This window comes from Betta splendens, chromosome 2, assembly GCF_900634795.4.
Source record: "Betta splendens chromosome 2, fBetSpl5.4, whole genome shotgun sequence".
NCBI lineage: Eukaryota > Metazoa > Chordata > Actinopteri > Anabantiformes > Osphronemidae > Betta > Betta splendens.
This window is the reverse complement of record NC_040882.2, coordinates 18513427-18539318: the sequence shown is the minus strand read 5'-3', so window position 1 is coordinate 18539318 and position 25892 is coordinate 18513427. Positions and strand designations below refer to the sequence as shown.

Here is a 25892-nt window from a genome sequence, read left to right as displayed (position 1 = left end):
TGGCATAATGCCTTGCCTACCCCCTTACCATATTCCCAAACATTAAAACTGAAGGCAGACGTCTATCTTTTGCTCCAATCCGAACCAAAACAAAACTTAATTCTACCCTCAGCACTAAAATCTCATGACCATCTCATTGACCTCTCATTGACCATCAAAGAAGAAATGAAGACCGGCCAAAATGTCCTCACTTTGCACTTGTATTGTAGAAAAGTATGCTTTTTGGTTCTCATTCCGATGCAAGTACAAATACAAGTGTACACACACACACACACACACACACACACACACACGCATTTTATTATTTTCAATCAATCAGTGTTTATTTATATAATGCTAGATAACAACACAATTGACCAAGGCACTGAACAAAATACAGTTACATTATTGAAATTAATAAAACAATGAGTCAAAATACACATACTGTATATTAAAATAACTCATTAAAATAAACAAGGGTCAAAGTGTCTCATGAGCTGAATGCCAGTGTAAATAGGTGAGTTTTTACTTTAGATTTAAAAACAACGATCTGAGGACGACCTGATCTCCAGTGGTGACGAGTTCCAAGGTTGTGGGGCCACGAGTCAGGAATGGGGCTGCAACGCTTCCTGCTCATCCTTCACTTGAATCCAACACGGCGATGAAGGCGAGAACGACTTCATCAACTTTTGGGACAGAAAAACGAAAATGAAAAGCATGATGGAAACCAAACCCCGGTGGGTTTTCGCATGTGGAAAGTGTGCGGTAACGCAGCCCTGTCACACGCAGTCACAGCCAGAGAAGGTGAGCGGATTAAAGCCGAGCAGGCCTCCGCTGAAGTAAGGGAAATAGTTTTAATACTAAGTGGACGCCAGTGGAAACAGAGCTGGGCTGTGGAACAGAATTAGCATTAATGTATAGCTCTATTGTAGCCGACACCTTTGAACATGCAAACACACACAGAGGTCGTTAAATTTCAGAAGCACACGCAGACGGTGCGGTCATTAAAAGGTGAAGCTGCAGAGCCCACACTCACCCTCCCTCACTCGTGTTAAAACAAGTTCAAATTAAAACGCATTTTATTTTTATGAAACTGAATAATCGCAGCAATAAAAATCCTACTGGAGCGAGGTTTTGGCCGTTTCCTCCGTGACGTCTGAACCCCCGTTTCCTGCTCGCATTAGCGGGAGGCGGGTCAGAGGATGTGAAACGCGCCGGACACTGTGCGGCTAGTGTTCAGTCGAGGATGCGAAGGAGGGAAAGGAACGGAGGGAGCGGCCGACGCCAGCGTCGCGACGAAGAGGCTCACGCCAACGGGACGTCGCGTCATGAAGCTGGCCGCCGTCCCGGCCGCTGGGCTGATGATGTAGTCCACGCTGGTTTAGCTTTTACAGCCGCGGCTTTAGGCCTGAACATTCATTTAAAATAAATACAACAAAACCGGGGCGTTTGAATACAAGAACAGCGCAACTTCTACCGGAAAAAGGACATTGAAATGCGAATTAATTTAAATAACCATTGGCTGGAGACGGTTTCCCTGGTAACACTAGCCAGGAGATGTCGCACACACAAATACACACAGGAGGATGCTCCGCACTATAGGTGCTAATTGTTGAGGCTGGTCTCTCGCTCTTGGCACCGACTCTGCTCATATAGAGTTACAACCAGCCAAAAAACAGTCTCACTCTGAATATCGTGAACGTATCTACAGTATTAACTGGTATAAATAAACGCAGACGGGTTACAGGGGACCTCCTGCACCTCCAGCATGGTGGTCCCGAGCTGCTGGCACCAAACACCATCAGCAGGTTGTGACTTGGCGAGGTCTGGAAGGGTTTAACGCTGCGAGGTATAAAAGGTAGACGGGGGGAACGTTAAACGCAGGGTGGCCGGCGTCCATAAAGAACATCCTGGACCGCTGACAGCACGTTCCGGGAGATCTCGCCCAGCGATGAAACGCAATTCTCATGTTAAAGAAAACATTTTAAAAATCATGCAGAGTATAGAAGAGGCGGGTGAGGGTCAAAGAGCTCCGAGGAGCAGAACCCACCGCTTCCACAGATCCGCATGGTGACACTGACACCAGAGATCTGAAAAATCTGAAAAATAACAATGGTTGTTTTGCGAGAGAGAGTCCACAGTCTGTGTTTTCCTCTTCATGATGCATGGTACAGTTTTAATGGGAGACAGATATCAACTGCAGGCAGGTTGGTCAGGCCTGTGCACTCAGAGGATATGAAGCCACACGGTTGAAGTGTAGCATGAGCAAAATGAAGCGTCAACCTGTCAAAACACTGGGGTGTTGCAGCCGTAGGCTTTTATGCATTTCCCCGAATCCCTTATCAAATAAATTATGTAATACTGTACAGAACAATCTGTCATTTAAAACTAAACAACCATGTGCTAGGTGCTAAGTTTTGTTTGACCAAAACATTCATTAGAAAAACAATTAACTGGTTAATTGATGTGGAACTGAGTAACTGAGTAGATGAGCCTTAAAAACATGAGAGCATGTTAGAGGTTCATCCATATCTTCAGACACATCAACATCAAAACAAATTAATCCATCAATGTGCTGAATGTCAACTAGCTGCGTTATTTCAGCCCAGGGGGGTCCAAACCTTTTTCACCAGGGGCCACATGCGGCCAAATACACAAACAGCCGGGTCCGTACTGCCTCAGCTGAAAACTAAATATAAACTAAATAAATCAGCTTATGACAACTATTTTTTGTTCATTCTCAATGAAAATAAGTTTGAATCGACTAATATTGCTTTATAAACGCAATCAACATAAAATAATTACATTTATTACAGTAAGCGATAGAGTTTAATAACACATATACATGTAGTATATTTTGAACTCAGGAACACGGAACACTTTAGGTACCATCACTTTCAGCTGCAGTCATGAAACAATGTGCTTTAGACTTCAATCCCAGGTTTGATCTGAACTTTGCCTGAACTAAACCCTGGAACTGAACGCTGGTCTGGCCTGCAGCTTTTAGCCATTTATTTTAAATCAGCCTTTCCTCAGAAGTGTCACCAACACACCCTCTGCCTTATTCAGCACCAGCACCGGGCTTGTTACGTGTTTTAAAGCACCGAGGAGAACGTGAGCGCGATAAAGAGTCCAGTGACCAACCGGCACCGCGCTCATATGAGACAATGAACAATGAGCTGCTCTCAAAAACACCCTGCGCGCACTTAGATTTATAGAGCAATCATCACAGTACGAAACTGACTTTACTATCTATTGTTGTTCACAACAACACAGAGATATTGTGTAACCGTGACCACCAGAAAGCATTGAAAACACACACCGTAAATCAGTGAGTGCACACACACACACACACACACACACACACACACACACACACACACACACACACACACACACACACACACACACACACACACACACACACACGCGAGCGCACGATTTCACAACGCACACAGAAATACTTTAAAGTGTAGACAGGAAACAAACAAACATGAGAAAACCCAATCCAGCGCCGCAGTTTGTCAGAAAGAAAAGCCTCCAGAACATCGCCAGCAGATCACCACAGCTATTAAAACACCACACACTTCATTTCACTTCATCACTGTTTTTACTGTCAGCCTCAAAGGTCGTTAAGGGGAAACTTTAATGAGGGAGCAAAGTAAAAGCACCCCTGTTCCACCTTAACGAGACTTAATAAAAGTCCCTCCTTAAACGGCCTGAAATCTTATTAGCACTAATGCTAATTTGTAATTATAACATCTCACTGTTTTTTGAAAAAACAGTGACCTGCGTGAGCGAATGTGTTTACATGATGTACACACACACAGAGACACACACACACACACACACACCAAAAAAGGCACAACAACAGAATTAAAGCAGCGGCATAGTGGGAACAAAGAGGGGCATTGTTTTGATAGGACGATTGGGACGGAACCAGAGTTACGGGTCCCACGCGGCACCGGCACACAGTAAAGATGGTGCTCGGGCCGCCATCGTCAGTGAAACATGAAAAACAGGGCGCTTTGGGTTCTTTATGTGTCCTTGACCCGGCGGGCTTCCTGTCCTACACAGGAAGTGGACAAGTGCCTTTGAGATGTGAGAAGTCTCTCTGCTGCTGCAGACACACGGTCACGTGCGTCCTTCACACGCAGCCTTGGAGGTGTGTGACTTCAAACTCACCGTTCGTCGCGGCTGAGGCTGCTTCCTCTAAGGCTGCCTTCAGGGAAGGTTTGCATTTCCTAGCGCTCCACTTCCTCCTCCCGCTTTGTCAGACTCACTTGGAACCTGGCGAAGGTCACGGCGTCTGTGCTACAACAGGATGAGGACTATTTAGACATAAGCGCTTTGGGACATTACAGAAATCTCAGAAAGACAGATGGTCCATTTATTTCAGTTCAACCAAAACGTTTGTGGATGGAAGTTGCCTACATGTATAATACCAACACGGCCAACGCTTTAAAAAACATCATTTTAAATGTATTTTTATACAAGTACTGTTTACAACTGTATAAGCTCTTCCCAACAAACCAGTGCTGTGCTTCAGAGTTTAACTGGCCAACACTGGCTGAAACAAGCAGGGGAGAAAGCTCTGAGAGGTTCAAGGACGTGATTGTTGCTTCCAGATAATCTGGCTGCAGGTCATAAACCAGAGTATGGGGAGTCCACACAGAAAGGTCACTGGGGTGACTTTGGGACCAAAAGCATGAGTCTCAGACCAGCAGGCTGCAAGTTAAGCAACAAATCAACAAACACTCTCTGAAAGTGATATTAATGTTTTAATGCAAACACAAATGAGTGAAATTATTTGTGGGAATAAAAAGACGCTTACCAAGACTTTTTTGGGGGAACCATGTGAACACATGTAGACCAAACAGTCCTACAGGATGTGAGAACAACTTCCTGGTTTGATGACATGTGACTGGATATGTGTCACATGATGAGGAGCCTCTAAAGATTACGTCCACCACATGACTCTAGCTTAAAATGCACACATATATGTTATAGGTGCAGCAACAATAAAATACAATAAAACTAACAACAATAACCCCATACACTATCATAAATGTTTCATGATCACAACAATCATGAACTTAGAATCCTGCTGCAGCATCATTTTGATTCAAATGTGAAGCTGCTGCAAGTTGAAATTTTACTTACCTTTGTTTTCAGGCACTCTTTTAGGAATGAAAACAGTCCTAATATTGTATTTTGAGATCGAATTCATTTTAATGAATGCCCTTGTGTTTGTAAATTCACCTTCAGAGCTCTTAAAGCCCATGGTTATGTGTTTACTTAACATTTTTTAATGATATCACAGCGGTAGATGATAACTGGGTTAGGATTTGGACAAATGGGTCTCATCACAATAATAATCCCACCAGATGTTCATATGGGGGAAGTTTGGGATGAAGCGGAGGATGAGGTAAAGAGCACATCAACCCCTCCGGCCTTGACCACACCGCACCACGCAGCTACACAGTGACTAAACTCCCCAACAATTTGGTGATTAGCATCTTGTTAAATTATATTGCTTTTTCCACTGAGTTGTTCAACTGCATTCCTCGCTGCTAGTTAACACAAATACTAATGAGAGGAGCATGGTGTGTAAAATGAGGTTGCAGCCACGTGTTGGTGGCGTTGGTGGACAACGCAGACGCACAATCACACGTGAGCGAGCGCTCACAACATCATCATCCTCATCACTATCATCATCATCATCATCCTGCTAACAACATAGCGCGATGAACCCTTCACTTCTCACATTTGTGTTCACTTGGAAAGACCTCAGCTCAAACCTCTGGAGTAAATGAACTCCTGCACGTATGTTTCACTTCTACTGCACGTTTGTGGTTCAACAAACAACAAACAACGATCCACCGATCTTAACGCTCTAGAGTTTTTATGTCATTTATTTCACAAACCAGCTCAGATCGTATTTAACATACTGTACACAGGGGTCTTTTATTTTTCTTCTTCATCAGGACTACGATCAGAGCTTTGCACTCTGGACGGCCTCGGTGGTGTCAGTACAGGCCGTTAACACACATCTGTACACATGCATTCGCCCATTCTCGTGTTTGCAAGTTGATATCACATGTCTGGATATGTGTCTGTAAATGTTTGTGAGCTGATATCACCCGGCTGAACTTTGGCAGCACGAAGAGTATACTCACAGGTACAGATGAGGCTACTGCAGTTTTACTAGGTGCTTTACTTTGATTTTAAGGGCCTCCTCGTCGCTACATGTGTGTTGGAGGTGATAATGAAACGAGTAGAATCCCGTTTGCCAGCATCCCCTCTGGGGATTTTCCATCACATCTGGGCAACGCGCTGCACTTTGACCCCTCCAAGTTCAAAGCTGCCCTCAAATACACACACAATTATGGAATGCACTTATGCATGTTGGCTATAAACAGAATATTGAAACCATGTTTATTTCATTGGTGAATCTGAATAACATAGCAGCGAGATGACACAACAGGATGCGAGGAAGAAAGGAGGAAGACGGGAGGACAGAACAGCTGTCATGCCACTGAATTCTAACCGTTGGATGAGAACTCCTAATTATATTTATACATACATAAATTACAAGGACAAGTAGGGAGGTCAGAGAAGTTAGATAAAAAAAGAGGGAAGGAGGTGTATCTGAAGAGAGGGAGTAAGACAGCGAAGGTCAGAGAAAAGGAAAATTGGGAGGCCGACGACAGACCACCGCCACCGCCTGCCCACACAGCGGTTAGACGTTCCCCTGCAGCTCACATGGAGCAAAACAACAGCCCTGATACAGTGAGTGATGTGGTAGAAGAAAAGATAAATGAGTGGAAGGAAAGGATGGAGGAAACGAGGCGGAGAAGACAAAGTAGCAATAATTTAGGGTTGTAGAAGCTTAAGAGGGAAAATGGTCAAAGCAAGTTTTTTTTTTTTTTCGAACTTCTGCCAACTCTGTGGATTTGCACCAAGGTCAGTGAATGCATCCTCTAGTACGCGCATGCTCGGCCCTCTGGTATCATTTAAATGTCTCCATGTTGATGCCACCTTCGTATACTCGGGTTACTGATGCACAAGCTACTGTCGTTTAGCTTTGTCTGTCACTTCAAGCTGCAGGGCTGAGTCAGTTTTAAGACCTACAGTTCCCATAATGCTTTAGGATTATAAGTAACAAGACTTATAAACAAACAAAAGCCTGTTTTACTACAGTAATACCCAATTCAGTGAAACACAGCACACACATATCGGAAATGTTGTTTTATTGATAGCATTGACATAATGCAGTGAACATGTCGTAGCCTTATGTGGATATTAAGCCAAATGCATGTCATGTTACGGGTTCATTCGGTGTATCTCCTGGAAAACATACGGTCAGTCGTGACCATTTACAGGAACAACAGTGACCAAAGTGCTGATACTGTATGTTAGTGTTCAGTGCACTGTGTAGCACAGACAGCAGCAGGAAGATGCTTGTGTGTGAAAGTGAAGCAGAGTGCATTCAGAGCGTCATTCAGCAGCAGGCAACCTGGGAAAACATCAGCAAACATGCTTTTTATACATCATCCTTTAAAGCGGTCACTGGCTTCACATTTAGTCTACACGTACTGTATGAGTGGTACAGATCAGTGTACAAAATGTTTGTACAACACTTTATGCCAAAGTCTTCCTGCTTTATTCAGTCCTGAGTAAAAGGCAACTGAAACCTGTGTTCCTGGTACATACAGTGTGTAACAGCAGCAGGCTAAAAGCTAAAGGCACGTTGCATTCACTGAAGAACAGCACTGAGAGCAGACACGCTGGCAGCAGATTGTCTAAATGAAGGTTTGACGTCACGTCATCGGCGTCTTTAAAGCTTTGTGTGTGTTTAAGGTTTAAGGGTTATTACATAAATCGAAGCAAAAATCACTTCACAATTTCAGCAACGAGAATTTAAGTCTTGTTCGTAATTGACACGTTTTCAAATTAAAATTTCAAGTCAGTCGCTCCTCGTGTCAGTTAACACTTGATGTTCTGATGGAGGAGTCCTGAGCATTCTCCTCTCTCTCTCTGTAAAGAAATAACCTGTCAAAACACCAAAAAACAACAACAATAACAGTTCTGGTACTAGAACAAACTAATGAGGCCAAACTGCTTCCCTAAAAACCACAACAACAAAAATTCTTGACATAAATTTGCACTATGATGATATACATATCAGAAACCTACAACAAGTGCTACAAAATGAATCATAGAGCATTTACACACTTAAGGAAGCAGCAGCTCGAGGATTCAGCTTTTCTGCTTACAATGCAAACCTTTAAGCGTACGCAGGGACCACGATTGAGACCTGAAAGCAAAAAAGTGCCCTGCGTAGTGATGGTCTGGCAAAAACAACTTGAATTCTGGCCTCAAATCCTGCATCAGTTCTCACATTCAGTTCTTAATGCGTTGATTTTTAAACTCCAGAGAAGCTGCATTTATCAGGGTTTGGGGGCTTAAATCCCACTCACTGCAACGTTAATCTCACTTCGCCCTGGCAGGACAACAGGCTGCCAAAGCCCTATCAAATAAACGAGCTCCTTGTGAATCCATGTGACTTTTATTTACAGGACCTGCTTGGCTCGTAATTCAAGCTAAGCGATCTAAGTAGGTCTAAGTCAATTTTTCCACTCAGTCAGGAACTCGGCTGAAATGAAAGGGAAGACGACGGTTAAAACACCTGAGCACCCGAAGGTATGTATGAGTATGTGAAAGTTCTACACTTACAGTCACAAAAGATATGGATACAACAAAATATATCATACAAATACTGTAACAGTCTTAATGGTAACATTTTCTACTGTATCTTGTAACTATCTTGTTTGCTGGCAAGATTGATTTTGGAGAGATGAAAGGCAACAAGGATGTGAGCTGAGATAAAGCGGTGAAGGCACAAATCAGGCCTGTTTGTACAAAAGAGTCTGTGATGATCATCACTGATAAAACCATTGGCGCTGCGTAATATTTAATTGACTAGATAGATAAATCTGACTCCTTTCACTTTCACTCAAAAACTTTTTCTGTTCTTTAACTTTGTTTGTTTCTCATTTTTCATTTCTCATGACTGTGCTGCCTTGGCTGGTCCAAAGGGTCCCACCATCTTCATGGCAGCGTAGTTCTGCAGGATTGAAAACAAATGAAGAACAAGGTCAGATTCTTTTTCAAGAACAGTCTGGTTTCCTTTCTGATTTAGTTGCTCTTAGGCCTCTTCACCTAATATCAGTTATTTATTGTTTTGCTTCTTATTTAACCGCAACTACAATTCTCACACACAAAAAGACTTGCCGGGAATGAGTAGAGGAAGATGCCCAAGAAGAGGAGGATGAAGAAGAGTATGATGAAGAGGATGATGAACCACTTGAAGCGTCTCCACAGGATGAACTTGAGGGTCTTATAGGGGGAGGAGAACCACAGGAAGGAGGTCTCTGGACGTCTGGGAGGAGAGTAGAGGGAGGTTTTAGTGTGTGTGTGTGTGTGTGTGTGTGTGTGTGTGTGTGTGTGTGTGTGTGTGTGTGTGTGTGTGTGTGTGTGTCTTAGTCTTACTGAGGCTCCTCCAGATGAGGGTTCATGTTGGGCTCATCTCTACCGAGCCCAGCCGGACGCTCCTCGCTCTCCTGCTCCGTCACAATCTCCAGAGACATCTCCACCTTCCCCTGAAACAATATAAACAGTATAAATTTATTAAGTAGCTCATGAACTTCGACTGATAAAGGAAGTGTCTATGCGTTGGTGTTGGTGTTCTCACTGCGATGATCTTCTTTCCATCCTCCTCGCAGGTGCAGGGCCACCATCCTTTGACAGTCTTCTGCTCAAACAGCGACACCAGTTTGCCTGGGGACTGGTCCAGCAGCTGCAGGTCACACTTCTCTGGAGATTTGGACGGACGCAGCATGTGGTTCAGGTCCATCACCAGGTGACCTGCACAAACACAAACGCACAAACATGATGATCTGGGACAAACAGTGCCAGTGTTGCTTTACTAACATCTGAGTGTGTTGCAGGTGACTGATGGCCAGTGAGGGGTAGTTAGTACGGTTTTGACATTCGATATGACTGGATTGTGGGTTGAGCAACGGCTAAAGCCAGACTAGACGTCCACTGGGAGCCTGTTTCCAGAGTTAGCTGCAGTTGGACTCTTTGGCTGTAGGAAAATACTGTAGCCGGTGTTTGATGCGCGCGCCGGGCAGGACGGCGAACAGTCAGAGGTCCGTCCTGACAAGCTGCAGACAGGCAGGCACGGAAAAAATGCTTTGAGGTGGCCACACACCCGCAGGCGGGTGAACGCGAGCGGGAGAGAGCGCCGCAGCCGAGTGAGACGGCGATAGACGGAATCTGGATTTCTCATCTTCCTCCTCCCGCGCCGCAGATGGGCGCTCGGTCCACAGGCCGCCGTCCTCCCCGTTCTGGCAGAGGACGGGGGAGCTGGAGCAGGGGGAGTGAAAGGGGAGAGGCGCAATGGTGAGTTATTTCAAGCGACGGGGCTGGGGCTGCGTCAGGGGTGAAGGAAAGGCAGAATTTTGACAGCTTGAGTCTCGAAGAGGGGGGGGGGGCAGCCCTTCCTCTCTGTGAAATGTGCCGACACAGTGGAAATGGAACAGCGTTAATTCTAAAGATAAATGTTATCACAGTAGCTTGTCTGTGAGTGTACGGCACATATGGTTCCCTGGGTGGATTTAACACCTAAAGCTTTGCCAGAGATCAGTGGAAAACTGTCTGGGTGTCAGAGGCAGAGTGAGTGATGCGCACCTCTCCAAGCAGCTGAATAGATGGGAACCTGGGGAACGCGATTCATTCACCGTAAACACTTTGACGACGCTCCACCGAGTGAAATCGCTGCTGAATTGCCACCTCGCGGCCGTTTGTGTCCACGGACGGACAAGCAGTTTATCAGCTCGTTCATAAAACAAACGGACAAAATATTCATTTCAGAGAGGTGTTGTTGTTAAATGTAAAAAAATACAGGACAATCGTTTGTCCGTGCGAGCCGTAGTCAGTCCTGTGATCCAGCTTGTAAAAATCACAGAATATAAACAATCTCAGCAGGATCCACAGCTGCGGATTGTGTTAATGTAATATTACAGTAGTAACGGACACACACACACACACACACACACACACACACACACACACACACACACACACACACACACACAGCGTTTACCCAGGTAGTCGTCAAAGGAGAACTTGTCGTTGTCCCAGATCTGGATGTGGAGCTTAGGAGCCAATTTAGTCTCCGTCTTATCTACACTCCAGAAATGTTCCTGCAGACAAACACAAACAGCGCAAAGGCCAGATGAAGAAATACAGTTTGAGCTTCAACAGTCCTGCAGGATGAAAACACCCAAGTACTGCAGTTGCAGTAACTGCAGTAGTTACAGCTACTTAGGTTTTGTGGAACTGAGCCACATAATGAGGCTCCTCTCGCTCCATCGGCACATCTCTCGCTAAATAGCCACTTCCACGCTTCCTGTCTCATCACAGTGTCCAGGTGCGTGTGTGTGTTACACTTATTGTCTCCTCTGAGAGATACACACTAAACTACCAGACAGTGTGAGAGCATGTGTCGCCTCCGTGCTAATGGGCTTCACGCTGCAGCTACTGCTCACTGAGTTCCTCCTCCTTCCTCTTTCCATTCCCTCAGTCGCTCCTTTTGTCCATGCGTGTGTGTGTGTGTGTGTGTGTGCGCACGTGCGCGCGTGTGTTTGGCTGTTGTTATGTTGATAAAAATACAGCTTCTCTCTCCTGAAATAAACCGCATCCCATTTGATTTGCAACAGTTGTCGCTACAGTGATGTTCCTAAAAAACCAGTGGAGCAGCTTTTCCACGAACTAGAAGAGCATTAGGCAAAATAACAAAGTCATTATTCAGTCTTTTCACAGTTGCTTCTATTGCTGTCTAGAAAAACTTCAGCAATATGATTAGTGAACTGCCCTGTAATGACTCATCCACAGGGTCACGATAAGTGGGAATAACAGTCTCTGTTCAGATGGTCGTCACTGGCGACAGACTGAGTCCAACATGTACTTGATTGCTTCTAACCTGATCCTTGTGAGTGGATACCCCCCATTTCGACACGTGGAGCCCGTTCGTGTGACGCAAAGTGACACTAAATAGCCGGTGCAGGCCTCTGGTTCTCGGGGCCTCAGAGGTTTGCGCTGTTAGAAAAACATTCTTAGATTTGAATTTGAGATGTTTTTATGGTGGTTGATAATTAGGCCAAAGTCTAGACAGTAATGAAGTAATTTGTGCTCAGGCAGCTTTGTAGCATTTTATTGAAGCTGTCACATGAATAGAGTGAAACCTAATGTTGTTGTTCTTGCGTCACCTTTACACAAAACGCTACTGTGCTGCTGCTGCTGCTGCTGCTGGAAAGTCCGACTCCTCAAATCAGCCGAGTGTTCACTCATATGACGATCAAACATTATTAACATTAACATTATTTTTCTATCAGCATCTTTATATGTTGTCTTATATGATTTTTTTATGATAAAGCAGGATTCGGTGCTCACAACATCTCCCACTAAATGAAGCTATCACTCCACAGCTGCCTGTCCGGGGGTGGGCTGCCGCATCTGTGTGCGTAGCTGCTCTGTGTAATATCTAACGGCATCAATCAATTTCCTTTTTGTTGCCAGGGTGCTAAGTACAGATTGTTGTTCAGTCTTCGGCCTCTTTATTTGCTCCATTTACCTTCTTAGACTTGAAACTACTGTAAATAAGTTGTTTTGGAATAATTGACACTAATATGATGCCCAGTGTTTAAAAGCTCTCAAGTGCAGGTCCTCTGGCAGAATAGAGGCCCGATCTCCAACAAACATCTAGGGAAAGATCTAAACATGATGGCAGACAGCTAGTAAAACTATATGACTGCACTGATTGGCCGTATTTGAAAAAATCTTTAGAAGCAAAGTCGTTTTTCATCGCTGATATTTCAATTTCTTGTTTTCATTGTAAAACAACTCTGGATGGCTTATTTAATAAGATTTACAGGTCACACAGTGACTACACCAGACGTATGTGATGAATATGAATGAAAAAATATGTCTGATGTAATAGGACCGAGCTGAAATAACAGAGCTGGAATATGCAACAAGTGAGACTTTTGCTGCCACATATTTACCATCTGCCCATCATATATCTGCACAGTGTTGATAGCGTTGATTAGTCCGTGTGACTCAGCGATTATTTCCCCAACTGCTGAGGTTTCTGGCTCTGGGTCGGCTTTGGAGTGGAAGCTCTCCGCCCAGCAGTCCTCTTAAAGTTTAAGACTCCCTCCTGTCTTATCGGCTGCCCGCTGATTGAGAGCATCGCTGGGAGGGAGCGTGTGCCGTTGTAAAGCATGTCGGCTGCGAGCGGCTAAAGAGGCTCATTCTCAGGCCAAGAGAAGCAAATGACGGCCATGTTGTTGTTCCAGTTTCCACTGAGATGTTGTTTTAGCTCTTCGCTAACTTGTTTAACTTTCTGTTGAGACTCCGAGATCCAACAACATCTGACCAAGTGTATTCATCAAGTGAGCGTGTCGCTTTTGTGAACTCTGGCCTTCTAAAAAGTCTGAAGAACTGGTCTCCAAATCCTTATACACAAAGCACCAAAGGCTTAATAGACCCGTGTTTCCAAGTTACCTTCCTGTCGACAACACAGACTTGTTCTGCTGGTAAATAGTGGAAGGGGAACAAAAATCTGTAGTTGAAGTTTCCCTCTCCGCCCAGAGAGCGGTAGTGGACGTCGGTCTTCTGCTTGTTGTGTTCATGACCCTCAAGCCAGCTGATGAACAGAGCATTCTAGTCAGGACAATGACTACAGGGATCAATAAAACAAAGCACAAATGAGGAATGACAACAGATACTTTACCCTTTAATGTAGATGTCGCTCATCTTCTCCCCGCTGATGGTGACATCATCCAGGATGACATCACTGGTGTTCCAGATGATGCAACGCAGGAAAAATCTGAGAGAGCAGATGAGACTAGCTCTACTAATGATGGATTGATTCATTATTGATTGCTGGCTGTCTACTCACAGTGTGAACTGAGTGACTGATTACCACTGACTAACCATGTATTTACATGTAAAGAAATGACTCATTGGACACAGGACACTAGAAATCTGTGTGCATTTAGATTCCTACTTCTTAGCTTTGCGTGGCGTGACATTGAATGGAGGTCCAGGTGACCCCAAGGACTTGGGGAACAGGTCCACCCACATCATCAGACGTCCCTGACAGACGGTAAGAGTCAAATCTTAGAAACAGGTGGAAGTAAAATATGAGCACAATAAGTTCTATAATGTCACCTGCTCTATGTCTGGTTGCAGTGGGCTGTACAGTGGTCTGGTCTCCACGTGTTCAGGTACCAAGCCCAGCTTCCCCAAGATGTGCAATGACAGCTGTTCTTTAATTGGGCCGAGGTGAAGCTGGGACTTGTTGTTCTCTGTAAACACACAAAAACTTACACTTCAGTGACTGTAGGAAGAGAACATGGAAACACAAAGTACTGGGCAGACTGGGAGGAGAGTGGTTCACTAAGGACTTATTCATCATTCATACACAAAAACACACTCGCCTAGATACTAAAATGCTCTAACTTGGTCACTGGTCTCTGCATCACCACCAAATGAGGAAAATCTCTTCTACTTCCAAGCAAAATGAGGAGATCAAGCTCACGTCAAAAGTTTATGACTGTAAACTTAGAGTCACCTCAACTGTGAATGAAAGGAGGGAAAGACTGAGGAGGAGAGAACAAAGTAAGGAAAAGAGAATGAGAAATAAGGAAATATGACAGGGAACAAGGAGAGGAGGCCAGAGTAGGAGATGAGGAAAGAAGAACAGGAAAGAGGGATGAGGAGCAAGAAGAGAAACATGAGACGCGTTTACAAAGAAAATGAAATGAAGTGTGCAGAAGAGGAAGTCAGAAAAAGAAACTGAGTGTAAGAAACAGAAGAGGAGAGAAATATTGATTGTGAAAAATGAAGAAATAGAATCAATGTGAGAAAAGTTGGATTGAAGAGACACGCAAACAAGAAGAAAACTATGAAATAAAGAAAAACTAATCGAAATAAAAAAACAATCTGGAGCGACGAGAAGATCAAGAGCGAGGTCTTTTGGGTAATTAGTGACTGCCTTTGACAGACAGCAGGGTGACGCATGGTAACCGCGGCAACTGTGGAAAGAGAACGCAGCGGCGCTACTTGCTAACCAAGAGACAACCGCGATGTTGTCATTGGCTTGTCCATGCACACACACATGTACACACACCAGAGTTGTACCATAAATCACCAAAACGACAACCATGACCTTGCATTGCACCAATCATGGAACATGTGTGAGGGTGTGTGTGTGTTTGTGCGTGTGTGTGTGTGTGTGTGTGTGTGTGTGTGTGTGTGTGTGTGTGTGTGTGTGTGTGTGTGTGTGTGTGTGTGTGTGTGTGTTTGTGCGTGTGTGTGTGTGTTTGTGTGTAGGTGTGTGTGTGTGTAGGTGTGTGTGTTTGTGTACGTGCGTGCGTGCCTGTGTGAGAAAATGAATCTTTTCTTTTTATCTCTATGCTTCACTCCTCAGGTGGTCCCGTGGTTTGACTCCCCCCTCCATCATCCTTTCCTCCCCCTTGCCCTCCCTACCTCCACAGTTCTGAAGCAGAGGAAGATGTGGAGGAAAAGTAAAAATAGACAAATGCATGAAACTCAGTGAAGTCGAGTAGAAAAGCAGGCAAAGCAAAGAATGAAAGAGTGGGAGGACTAACAGACAGAGGAGTTCAGGAAGGAAAAGGGAGATGTAATATCTAAAACTTCACCTGAAGCAGAACAGACTGTCCTTCCTGCGTATAACCCTGTTTTACAGGTCCACTAAGCTTTGAGTCATTCTCTTTGTGCATTAAAGTTTAACATAATATTTTATTTAATAAATGACACTTCCAGATCAGACCATCAATGTGTCTCCCTGCCACTGAGGATGGAGGATTTAGCGTAATGCAACAGGTATGTGTGATAGAGAAAAGGTGAAAAACACAGGACAAGCGAGTGCGTGTGTAAGAGACAATGGAGGAGGATGGAACATGGATGGAATAAAGAGAAAAGGAAGGAGAGAGTGAAAACCAAATACACAAAGGAAAGGAGAGGACAGATTTGGGTGGAGCGGGAGTGAAGTGCAGAGTGATTCATTTGCTGTGAATTTACCGAACATGAAAGAACAACTGCGCCCTTCGACTGAGGACGAAATAAATCTGTGCTGTGTGTGTTCTCATTACACTGACTGTTTTTTAATGATCTGACGGAGTCTGAGTCAATCAGCGCTGCAGGGCGTGTGTGTGTTTGTCTTCAGTGGCGCCGAGAATGCCCTGATCGAACTACTTCCCATCCTTCCACTTCCTCTGAGCCCCTCTCTCTAGTCAGACACACAAACCCACCTCCAGGTCAGAACGGGACCGCGTACTCACCGAGGTCTGCTGCGGTGTACTGGCGTCCTCTAAAGTGCACTGCGTTGCTTTCAAAGACGGGCTTTGGCAGGTTGCGTCGCTCACACACCCGGAACAGCAGCTGCCTGGGGGTCAGCTGGTCTCGCCACTGGTTCACTCCAGATCTAATGGGTGAGAGACAGACGAGATTTAGAAACGATCCAACTCCTTTGAACAGTAAAGTCTCCCCACTTACATGCAGTAGGACTGTGGCAGGCCACACATGGCTCCATATTTGGACAGGAAGCGATTCTCCAGGTCAATGACTGTCTCGCCGATCTTTTCGTCTTTGGTCAGCATGTCGTGGTCGAACAATATCACCCGAAGGTCCTTCTCTATAGGCAGGGAACAGGTGAGCTCGAACATCCTGAGAGAAAAGAAAATCAGGACATGTAGCGATACTCTATGCTATTATATATATCCATTTATAAATGATTTGTGATGTGGTGTAATTGTTTGCCTATAAAATACATTATGCATATACTGTGGTACTGTATATGCATCTGTTGCTGGAAGTGTAGTGAGGAGGGTCATGACCTTTGCACCCTGGTAACGTTATTCTAAATCAAATACTAAAGCTGTGCTGCTGTGCCCTGACTGATCAGCCAGTCACTGTCTGAGCTCTGCTGAGCAGAAGACGCTGTCCTCTGTCCTGATGCTGCCATCAGTGTGAGAGCAGCGCCTCCTACTGGTACTACAACAAAAAAAAAGCTCCAGCGGGAGAGAACACTGCAAGCTGATCCACGATGTGGTCACAGTCATTCGATGAAGCCTAATAAAGCACTGGGACTGAAACGCTAGTTGTAGAGACAGAGGTGGTATTTGACCCTGTGACCCTGTATAAAACCCATATTAGTATGGATTTTGAATAATCATGCTTCCTGGAACCTGCCACAGTCAGACAGTCTGTAGGTTTTACACACTCCAGACTTCTGGAGCTGTAGACAGAGAGTAGGAGCTCAAAGGAACATTACTTACTTTCCAAACACAGGATCCAGTGTACAGGGGATGTAGTTCTCATGGTCACTGATAGACTTTTTGCCCAAAGTGATCTTCACATACGGGTCACACTGAAAACACAAACACATTCATTTCATTGTTCTGCTGTGAGCCGTGGTTTTCTTAGATGAGCTGAGGCTTTTTCAGTGTATGTCTCCTTTAACAACCCTCTCCTTTCATACCTTCCCATTGGCATCTTTGGGCTGAAGCCCGTGAGCCTGGATGACGTAGACTCGGACCAAACATTCCTCGATTCCATTGGGAGGAAGTTTTCTGAACTGTCTGGGGGGAGTTGAGGCAGATGGGTTGTCTGGCAGCGAGTAGATCTTGAACATGCCCTAGAACGTGCAGGGTTAAAAACACAGCTATTTACATTTTATGCCTTTTGTCAAACATACAAACCTCAATCAAGCCATAATGTAACATCAAAATAATAAAAGAGGGAAGACACACTGAAGCTTTACCTTGAACTCTCCCACTACAGAGGGATCCTCTCCTTCATCCTGAGTTTTTCCTCTGTACAGCTTAAATGTTTGACAAAAATCTGCAAGACCTTCAAATCCCTCAACCTTCTCCAATTCCTGGTTATATACCTGTGGTAGAGTGGAGGCAGATATTGATTTATTTAGGAACATACATGTGTTAACACTGAAACAAAGTGAGTGGAAGGAAGAGACATAAAATACCAAAGAGAGACCAACAACTGGAGCGGCACACAAGCAGCTGGGGTAAAAAGTAACTTAACAAAATATTTACCAAAATAATATACAGTAATCACAAGAATAAGAATGATAAAGTTACTGCACTGTAGTTTCAGTCTCTAATGACTCTGAGCAGACAAACACCCAAGGAGAGAGCTGAAAATGGATCAAAAAAGTAGCAAAGCCACTGTGCTGCCAAGGGTTAATATACTGTAGACCTAGATGCTGAGAAGTGAACAATGAGGTGGAGAATAAATACTGCAAAATAGGTGCAGTTAGTTGCTGAACACATAAATGGTCATATCATAGCCTACAAGGAGAACCTGCTTGTTGATAACGAGAGAAGTTACTGAACTGAACAAACCAGCAAATCCTGAGAGAGCAAAAATTCTCATGTGTTCAAGCGTCAAAACCACCAATCAGAACTCATGTCTGGCCCTTCAGTAGCTCGGCCTGAGCTCGACTTCAAATGGAGGAAAGGTAAGAGCAAAAAATCAAACAAGAGTTTCTGAACCCTCACACAGTAGACCTTCCTCGATTGAAGAGAGGCTTCCTCCGTCCCTTCAGACCAGCTGTGACTTCCTGTTGCGTACCCTACAGATCTCATGGGGCCTCACAGTGAATGTTGCATAGAGTATAGTATAGTGCAAACAAAAACGGTTAACAATTCTCCACATATTCATGATAATAAAAGAATTTTTTTATCTCCCCCTTAAGTTCATGCAACTGCATTAATCTCTTCAGTCTACGTGACACATTACACGTTGTTGTTGTTGTTGTTGTTGAAGTACACATGAAGTGACCAGTTCTTGCTTAATGGAGATTTTGTGGTTTCGGTAAAGGATGTGTAGATCCGCATTACCAACCTTGGAAGAAGTTCATTAAAATAAGATGATAGAGGGAGGAGAAAGGTTATGAAAGCAATAATAACGTTCCACCATCTGTAATTTTTTCGTAATTAAGAACCAGAGGCCAGTTAGGAAAGAGCGCCGCGGGAGACGGGTGAAGACAGGGGGAGGAGGAAGACGACAGAAGTGAAGAGTATATGGTCAAAGATATGGGTGGAGAGGGGTGTTGGAGGTCGAACAGCAGGACCGAGTCAGGCAGAGGAACATGAGAGGAAGCAAAAAAGACAGTAACACCAAACCAGAACCTAGGGTTGCTTTTCTCTGGACTACAAAATAAGTAGTGTAGTGTCTTTGAAGGCCTGTCGAATAAAACTAGGCAGAAGGAAGATGTTGGACGCTAAGGAATCTAGTTGATTCAGCTCTGATGTGAGATTATAAACTGACAATGAATTAGCTTGTAAGAAAAAATCATTGCTATCATTGAAAGCACTGAATAATCCATCTCCACTGTAACTAAACACCTCATAGTACGATATCCCAAAAGATGTGTTTCCATGTTTGTCTGAGAGCAGTTGAACAGTCACAAAGATCAGATCTGAGACACAGACATTGTTAGTGAAAACCTTTCTAAAATTTTCTGTGTTAAAAGGTCAAGCTGAGGTGTGAAACTTTGCAGAAGGTGACGAGAGAGAAGACGATAACGTGGGGTGAGAGGGAAGTGAGATGGTTGAAAGGGCTGAAAACAGATAAGAACAAAGAATCTCAAAAGAAAGAAAGGAACCGGGGCAGAGGATATAAAATAATGGCTAGGTGGGGAATAAATAGAGGGTGAAAGTGAGGCTAAGCAGCGATGGAACCACTGGCTCATTGGTCATTTCAGTTGTTTCCATCTAACTGTCAAAGACATTTTGTGCAAAGTTTTGAAATGTCTCAAAAGCTCAAAGGCAACTTAGATGAGTTTCCAGCGTGAAACCAGTTAATAAGCGTCCTGAGTGAAAAAATACACCCACTAGAGAAATAGAAGGAGTCTTTGAAGGGTCACTGACTATTGGCCAACTAGTTATTGTTTTCTGTTCTGCCAAAATAGCATAGCAGTTGTGCGGTCTACCAACGGGAGCATATGGTGGAACACAGGCAACAAGTTGAATGTGTCATGTACATTTTCATAAAAAAAAATCAATTAAAAATGGGAAAGCTTGTTTCACTATTGAATTTTGAGGATATTTGTAGAAAATTAGAGTTGCAGATGCAGAAAAAGTCAAAAACCTGTAATAAAGTTAAAAAACCCACCGCTGTCCTGATGTGAAACGGCTTTTAAGGGAGGGCTAAGAGACCAAACTGAAGTGGAACCACAAAAAAGCTGAATTCTGACATGATTAGTCACTTGTTTGGGTCGGACAAGAAAACCAACGTGTACTTTGAGTCCCAATGGAAGAAAAGGTTGATGTTTGGACCGAGAGAATGGGGATAAGGGTTGAGCAGAGCAGCAGAGCGTGGGCGATGGCGGAGGAAGCTCCTGGGACGCCCGGCTGTACTGTGACACACTGTGAAGGAACGTGACCAGAGGACCGGCAGCATCTGACGTGGTGGCTTGTCCCAGACTTGCCAGAACTGGAGCATGAGCTTTCTTTACATTTGTCCCAGGGTGGCATTCCTAAAGCTAATTAAACTCGGATGAGTCATCGCCGAAGTTCGGAAAACGGACAAAATGTCACGGTGCTGGGCTGAGACGACGAAGGGAAAGAGGCATGGAAACACAGAGGCGAACAGAGGTGGCAGAAAGGTGACATGAAACAGACTGGGTTGAGAAAGTAAGCGTGTCTTTATATCTAGAACATGTTAAGAAGCTGGTGTCTTATCCACACACTTACCATCAGAGAGTCAAGGCCTCTTTCCAGGTACGTCCCACACTTGTTTTTCTCTCCGGTGGAGGCGTAGAACTTACTCCACCAGTCCATGAACTCTTCTCTCTATCAGAGAAACATAGATACATGTTAACTTCCTTTCAAACCAAAACTCAGTCATTATCATGCGAACTTCATTAACGACCCCTGACCCTGGACACACATTATTCCCGCAGCGAGTGGTCTCTGCCTTTGCGGACCCGCACGGTGCCAGGCTCAGACATTTCCACGCTTTCCATGAGTTTTCCAATGATCGCATTGCAACTTGGACCTAGCCAACTCACGTCAACATGTGAAAAAAATGCCTCTGGTGGCTCTGTGGCATTAAGGTCACGGTATATGGGCGTTCTGAGGCAATGGAAAGAGACAGAGTGGAATAGAGTGGACCAAACCAACGTAGGCTACAGAAGAAACATATTACAGTAAAGAAATCAACCAAAATTCTGAAAATGTATGTTTATTTATGAATGAAAATGATCCATTTACTGGTTTGCTGAGAGCTTTTTTCCGCGACTTCTCTGTTACACACAGAAATATTTGTAATGGATGGTTAAACCTGAACTGAATTAGCATTCAAATGTTACTTTTGTTGCCTGTGCATGTTGTCAGATTGTTGCACGTCTGTTGTCTCTGGCACCGTGTTTGTGGTCATCATCACTGACTGAAAGCAGAACTTCTCTACTGGAATGGCAGTAAGAAAGGACTGGACTGAGACGAGGAGCCGTGTGCAAAGAGTCAGGCATGAGAACTCTAGTACGTGCTTTATAATCATGGGCCCAAGTAAAATTATTAGCACTAGAAACGGTACATGATGTAGTAACTGTAGACTGACACCCATCACTGCATTATGTGACTTCACAGTGAACTGAACGTGGTTGGTTATGATCAAACATGTCTGACCACTGAACTTACCCACTGTGTCATCTAGTGCCGCATTGACAGAAAGAGAAGCAGGATATAAATTCCATAAAATACTGTTCACTAAACAAATGCAGATACACAACTGCTGTCAAAGTGTATGCACAGTCAAGAAAACAGAATTAATCTGTTTTCTTAAAGGCAACAGTCTCTAACCTTTTTTTGCAGCAGTTTAATGTCATGCAATGTTTTTACATTTCAGTCTTTTTTTTGTGTATTTCCACCAGACCTTAAAGTCATACAATCTGCGTAAAAACTGGCATGTTTTAAATATACAGTAGAAGAGAGTTAGAGAGATGCATATCAGGCAGAGAGGGTCGTAATAAGTCCATGTCTCGAGTAGGAATCTTGGTGTTGTTTATTAATTTCTAGCTTTCTTTTCTTTGTAGTCAGAGGCTCTTCTGTCTCCTCTGGCTCTTTTACACTGTGCAAAGACACTTTGCAAAAAAGTTTGTTTGCTAGCTTGAGGGGTTCTATTAAGCTGCTAGGTATTACGTGGTACCGGCCGGAGCAGCTCGTTTAATACTGTTTAAAGGCAATAGGATATACTGTAGGTAAGATATTTGACCAAGGTGTGTGTCAAGAGAAAGTTGTGGACAGATTTAGCTCAGAGATTCCAGTAATTATCCAAAAGAAAACATTGTTCAGAATCACAACAAAAAAATGAAAATAATGTAATTTACGTATTATTTTGCGACCGGTACCAAGTGACCCACAGTCGGTGAACCACTGCCTTAGAGGGACACTTCACCAATGAGGATTGACCAAAAACTTGTTGCAAAGTATTTAAGAATGAAGGAGCCAACTGATTTCTCCATACAGAGAAATTCTTATTTACTGTATTCCTCTGCATCAATTGAGGCTGCGGAAGATTACAGTACGTAAAACACGTCTCCCGCAGCTGCCCTGGGAGTTTACTGTGGGCCCACAGATTGAACCTAGTGCTTCCTAGTTTACCTGCCCCAGCAACGGTCAGAGGGGCGGAGCCAGGCTGAGATGGGGCGGAGCCAGCCTGCTGAAGCTCGACTGGTGTTTCTTCCATTATTTGTCCTTGCATATATGTACAACACTAATATTCAATGGCTGAAGGTCCTGCTATAGATCATTTGGAAGACAGCTGGTGGCTGACAGGGAACATGTGTGTGTTACGGATCATCCGTTTTGGGCTACATGTGAACAGGAGAGAGCTGGAAGCCTACTTCAGCATAGAAGAAGAAGAAGCGGGAAACAACAGCCGGGACAGAACAGTTGAATGAGCGCTGAGTAAGTGATATACTCAACCTTTTATTGTTTTAGCTTGTGCTGTGAAGTTTGAGCAAAGGTATGGGTTAATGCCTGTTGGGCATCAACTCTAGCATTAGACTGCATTGTTAACGGGAGTAAAACTAGCTTATGTTGCTAATGTTAGCTTGTGCATTAACTTTGAGCGGCTGGAAGCAACTCAGCTTAGCTCAAACACACTGTTAAAATATAAGCTTTTGTTAAAAACGTAAAGCAATGTCTCAAAGTTTGTCTGTGAACCGGGGAAGTAACAAGCACGCAGTCCAATCACTGCCGCTCAGGAGATTTATCAGAGCGCTTTTCAGCCGTGTAGTACCCCTTTAAATCTCATAACACACAATGGGTCTCAGTCCAAAATAAAACACGTCATTTAAAAATAACATAAATCTTCTGTTGCAAATTGACTGTTGGCATGAAATTAAAGGGTATTAAGGTCTTACTATTATGTTGTGTAGAGTGTTTTTGAAATGCTGACTGATGGCTTTTCATCACAAGTCAATTTTGATTTGATCAAACAATCATTTTTTTTATTTTTGGAAATACATAAAACATGTTTAAATGAAAACCCGCTATGGATTTTTCTCAAATTAAGCAGGGCTGTCAATCAAATGTGCTAAATGTCTGTTCAAATTGGTAACATCAGCGGTTGAAACCACCCGTGCTGCTGTGTGTATGTTCACTGTTCACTTGCTACTATGAAACCTACAAAGATGGGGGATACTAAGCGGACCAATGAAACCACCAGCGTTCCCTTATACACATGCACACACAGCAAGCTGTTCTGAACCATCCCCACCCTACAACCATCAACCCTCAGAGGAACACTTGGGATTAAAACACACACAACACATGCACCACTTTTTCTATGTGTGTGTGTGAGGACACAAATGTAGAGCTGTTGTTATGGTTCTGGCTTGGTTAGGAATCCCCTTTCTCCTGCTTCCCACGGACACACACACACACACACACACACACACACACACACACACACACACACACACACACACACTCAGAGCAAGCTGCACTAGCTGACTCATGTACACACACACACACACACACACACACACACGTACACACACACACACACACACACACACACACACACACACACACACACACACACACACACACACACACACACACACACACACACACACACACGGCATGGAAAAGGGCAACACCTGGCTTTTACCCAGGACGTGACATATATATGGTGCTGTCTGGGCCAAACACTGACGACAGGGGCGCCGGGACCTATGTGAGTGTGTCAGGGCGTGTTCAGTCAAGTCCACGGCTCCTAATTCAGGCAGATTAAGGCCATCAGTGGAGCACACTGTGACAAGTATTAAGTAGAAGAGACTTAACACAGAGACACGACCTCAAGCACACGCAGCCTGCAGTGGTCTGTTCAGGGTGTCAGTGTGGTTTCCAGTCTATCATTAGGCCTTGCAGGGAAAAGCCAGGCTAACCAAACCAAGCTGGCATTGCCAAGACCTCTGAGCAGAGAGGCTGCGTTTACATATGCGCGCTGAGCTGCTTCATAGAAGCTCGTTTAATGGGTAAAAATCTCAGTCAGAGCAGGGTCAGAGGTGAAATCAGCCTCACTGGAAGTTGGACAAGGCTTCCACAGTCACAGCTCATATACTGTTAAGTAGCTGTTGACTAAAAGTCAAACAATGTAAATACAATTGTGATGTTACACACAAGTCTACTGCTAAATACATATATGTTTACAATAAATGTAGTGGTTGGAGACCACAGACCACCACAGGCTTCTGACATATCAGCCCACAGACTGGTGGCCTCCCAGTACTGGACCGTGGGTCACGGGGGTTCTTAAATCAGCGTCCAATTAGGTCTCAGACATGACTTAGTCTCATAAATGCAGATTCTGGAATCCCCTGCCACTAGGTGATTCTGAGCACTCACATTCTTTACCTCTCCTGTTCATGTCAAGAGAAAGTGGTCCATGAAATAATTGTGGAAAGACTTGGGTCAACTTTTCAGCAAGGCTCTGTCTGTTACTCCCTCTACCGTGGTTTCAAGGCAGACCTGTGGCATTTTCACATAAACGTGTCTTTGCTAACACTTGCTGACACCATGCAGAAGTGACCTAATCGCATCCACTCCCTAAAAGTGTTTCTATTAGCACCACCCTAGACTGTCCATCCTGGTAAGATTCCTTTAAATACAGGACATCACAGGTTTGACCAAAGCGATTAATAACAGGTAAAAAAAAGAGCTTACTGTGTTCTGAACCTCACAGTCGTGGAAAGGACCATAAATAAAATCATGTTATGGTTATGGCAGCGTTATGCAGCTTAATGGTTGTGGTGCATTGAAGCAAATTTTATCTCCTGTTGAGGTCACCTAAGGAAGAGGAAGTAAATAAAGCTAACACAGTTGATACTATACAGTGTTTTAATCATGTTGCATGTTTTCGATGCCTTTCCATCAGATTTAGCTCATATTTGGGTACATGGGCATCTTGGAGTGGAACCCAAATGTGTTACATTTGGACACTCGGTGGAACAAAAGCTTAAATCACTAAGATCAGTGAATTAATTATTATCTTGTTTCTGGTCACAACTTGTCGTCATAGGACTGTCAATGTGTGTTTTTATAAAAGTCACCTGGCATGAAGTCGCCTGTGATGGTTTCATTGGTATAAGAATTTATGGAACTGGAGGCACCATACAACCTTTTCGAAATGGGACTATAACTAAAGATGACCGTTTTTCGGAAATAAACTGGAATAGTTGTATGATAAGACTTTTAAGACCACAATTGTTGTCACAGATACGA

The 25892-nt window shown here is 44.0% G+C and overlaps 1 protein-coding gene and 2 long non-coding RNA genes across 10 annotated transcripts in view; 1 reads left to right on the top strand and 2 right to left on the bottom strand.

Moving 5' to 3' along the window:
• Positions 1-304: 304 nt before the first annotated feature.
• Positions 305-4962, bottom strand: LOC114851027 (uncharacterized). Its single transcript, XR_003784971.3, has 3 exons — positions 4814-4962; positions 4165-4293; positions 305-665 (listed from the first exon to the last, which is right to left on the bottom strand). It is a non-coding gene; the product is annotated as an uncharacterized LOC114851027 (long non-coding RNA).
• A 2255-nt stretch (positions 4963-7217) lies between these two features.
• dysf (dysferlin, limb girdle muscular dystrophy 2B (autosomal recessive)) overlaps positions 7218-25892 on the bottom strand; it is a 44733-nt gene continuing 26058 nt past the window's right edge. For all 8 annotated transcript variants that reach the window (XM_055504648.1, XM_029128396.3, XM_029128434.3 and 5 more), the window contains 15 exons: positions 20856-20954; positions 17900-18028; positions 17618-17773; positions 17415-17506; positions 16633-16803; positions 16419-16561; positions 14284-14420; positions 14120-14208; positions 13844-13939; positions 13615-13756; positions 11153-11252; positions 9737-9909; positions 9535-9644; positions 9277-9424; positions 7218-9109 (listed from right to left, as the gene is read on the bottom strand). In XM_055504648.1, coding sequence (XP_055360623.1) covers positions 9050-9109; positions 9277-9424; positions 9535-9644; positions 9737-9909; positions 11153-11252; positions 13615-13756; positions 13844-13939; positions 14120-14208; positions 14284-14420; positions 16419-16561; positions 16633-16803; positions 17415-17506; positions 17618-17773; positions 17900-18028; positions 20856-20954 — 1845 coding nt within the window. In that variant the 3' untranslated portion in view covers positions 7218-9049. The remainder of the gene's footprint in view (positions 9110-9276; positions 9425-9534; positions 9645-9736; positions 9910-11152; positions 11253-13614; positions 13757-13843; positions 13940-14119; positions 14209-14283; positions 14421-16418; positions 16562-16632; positions 16804-17414; positions 17507-17617; positions 17774-17899; positions 18029-20855; positions 20955-25892) is intronic.
• On the top strand, positions 14085-15906 carry LOC129603445 (uncharacterized). Its single transcript, XR_008693301.1, has 3 exons — positions 14085-14218; positions 14305-14339; positions 15545-15906. It is a non-coding gene; the product is annotated as an uncharacterized LOC129603445 (long non-coding RNA).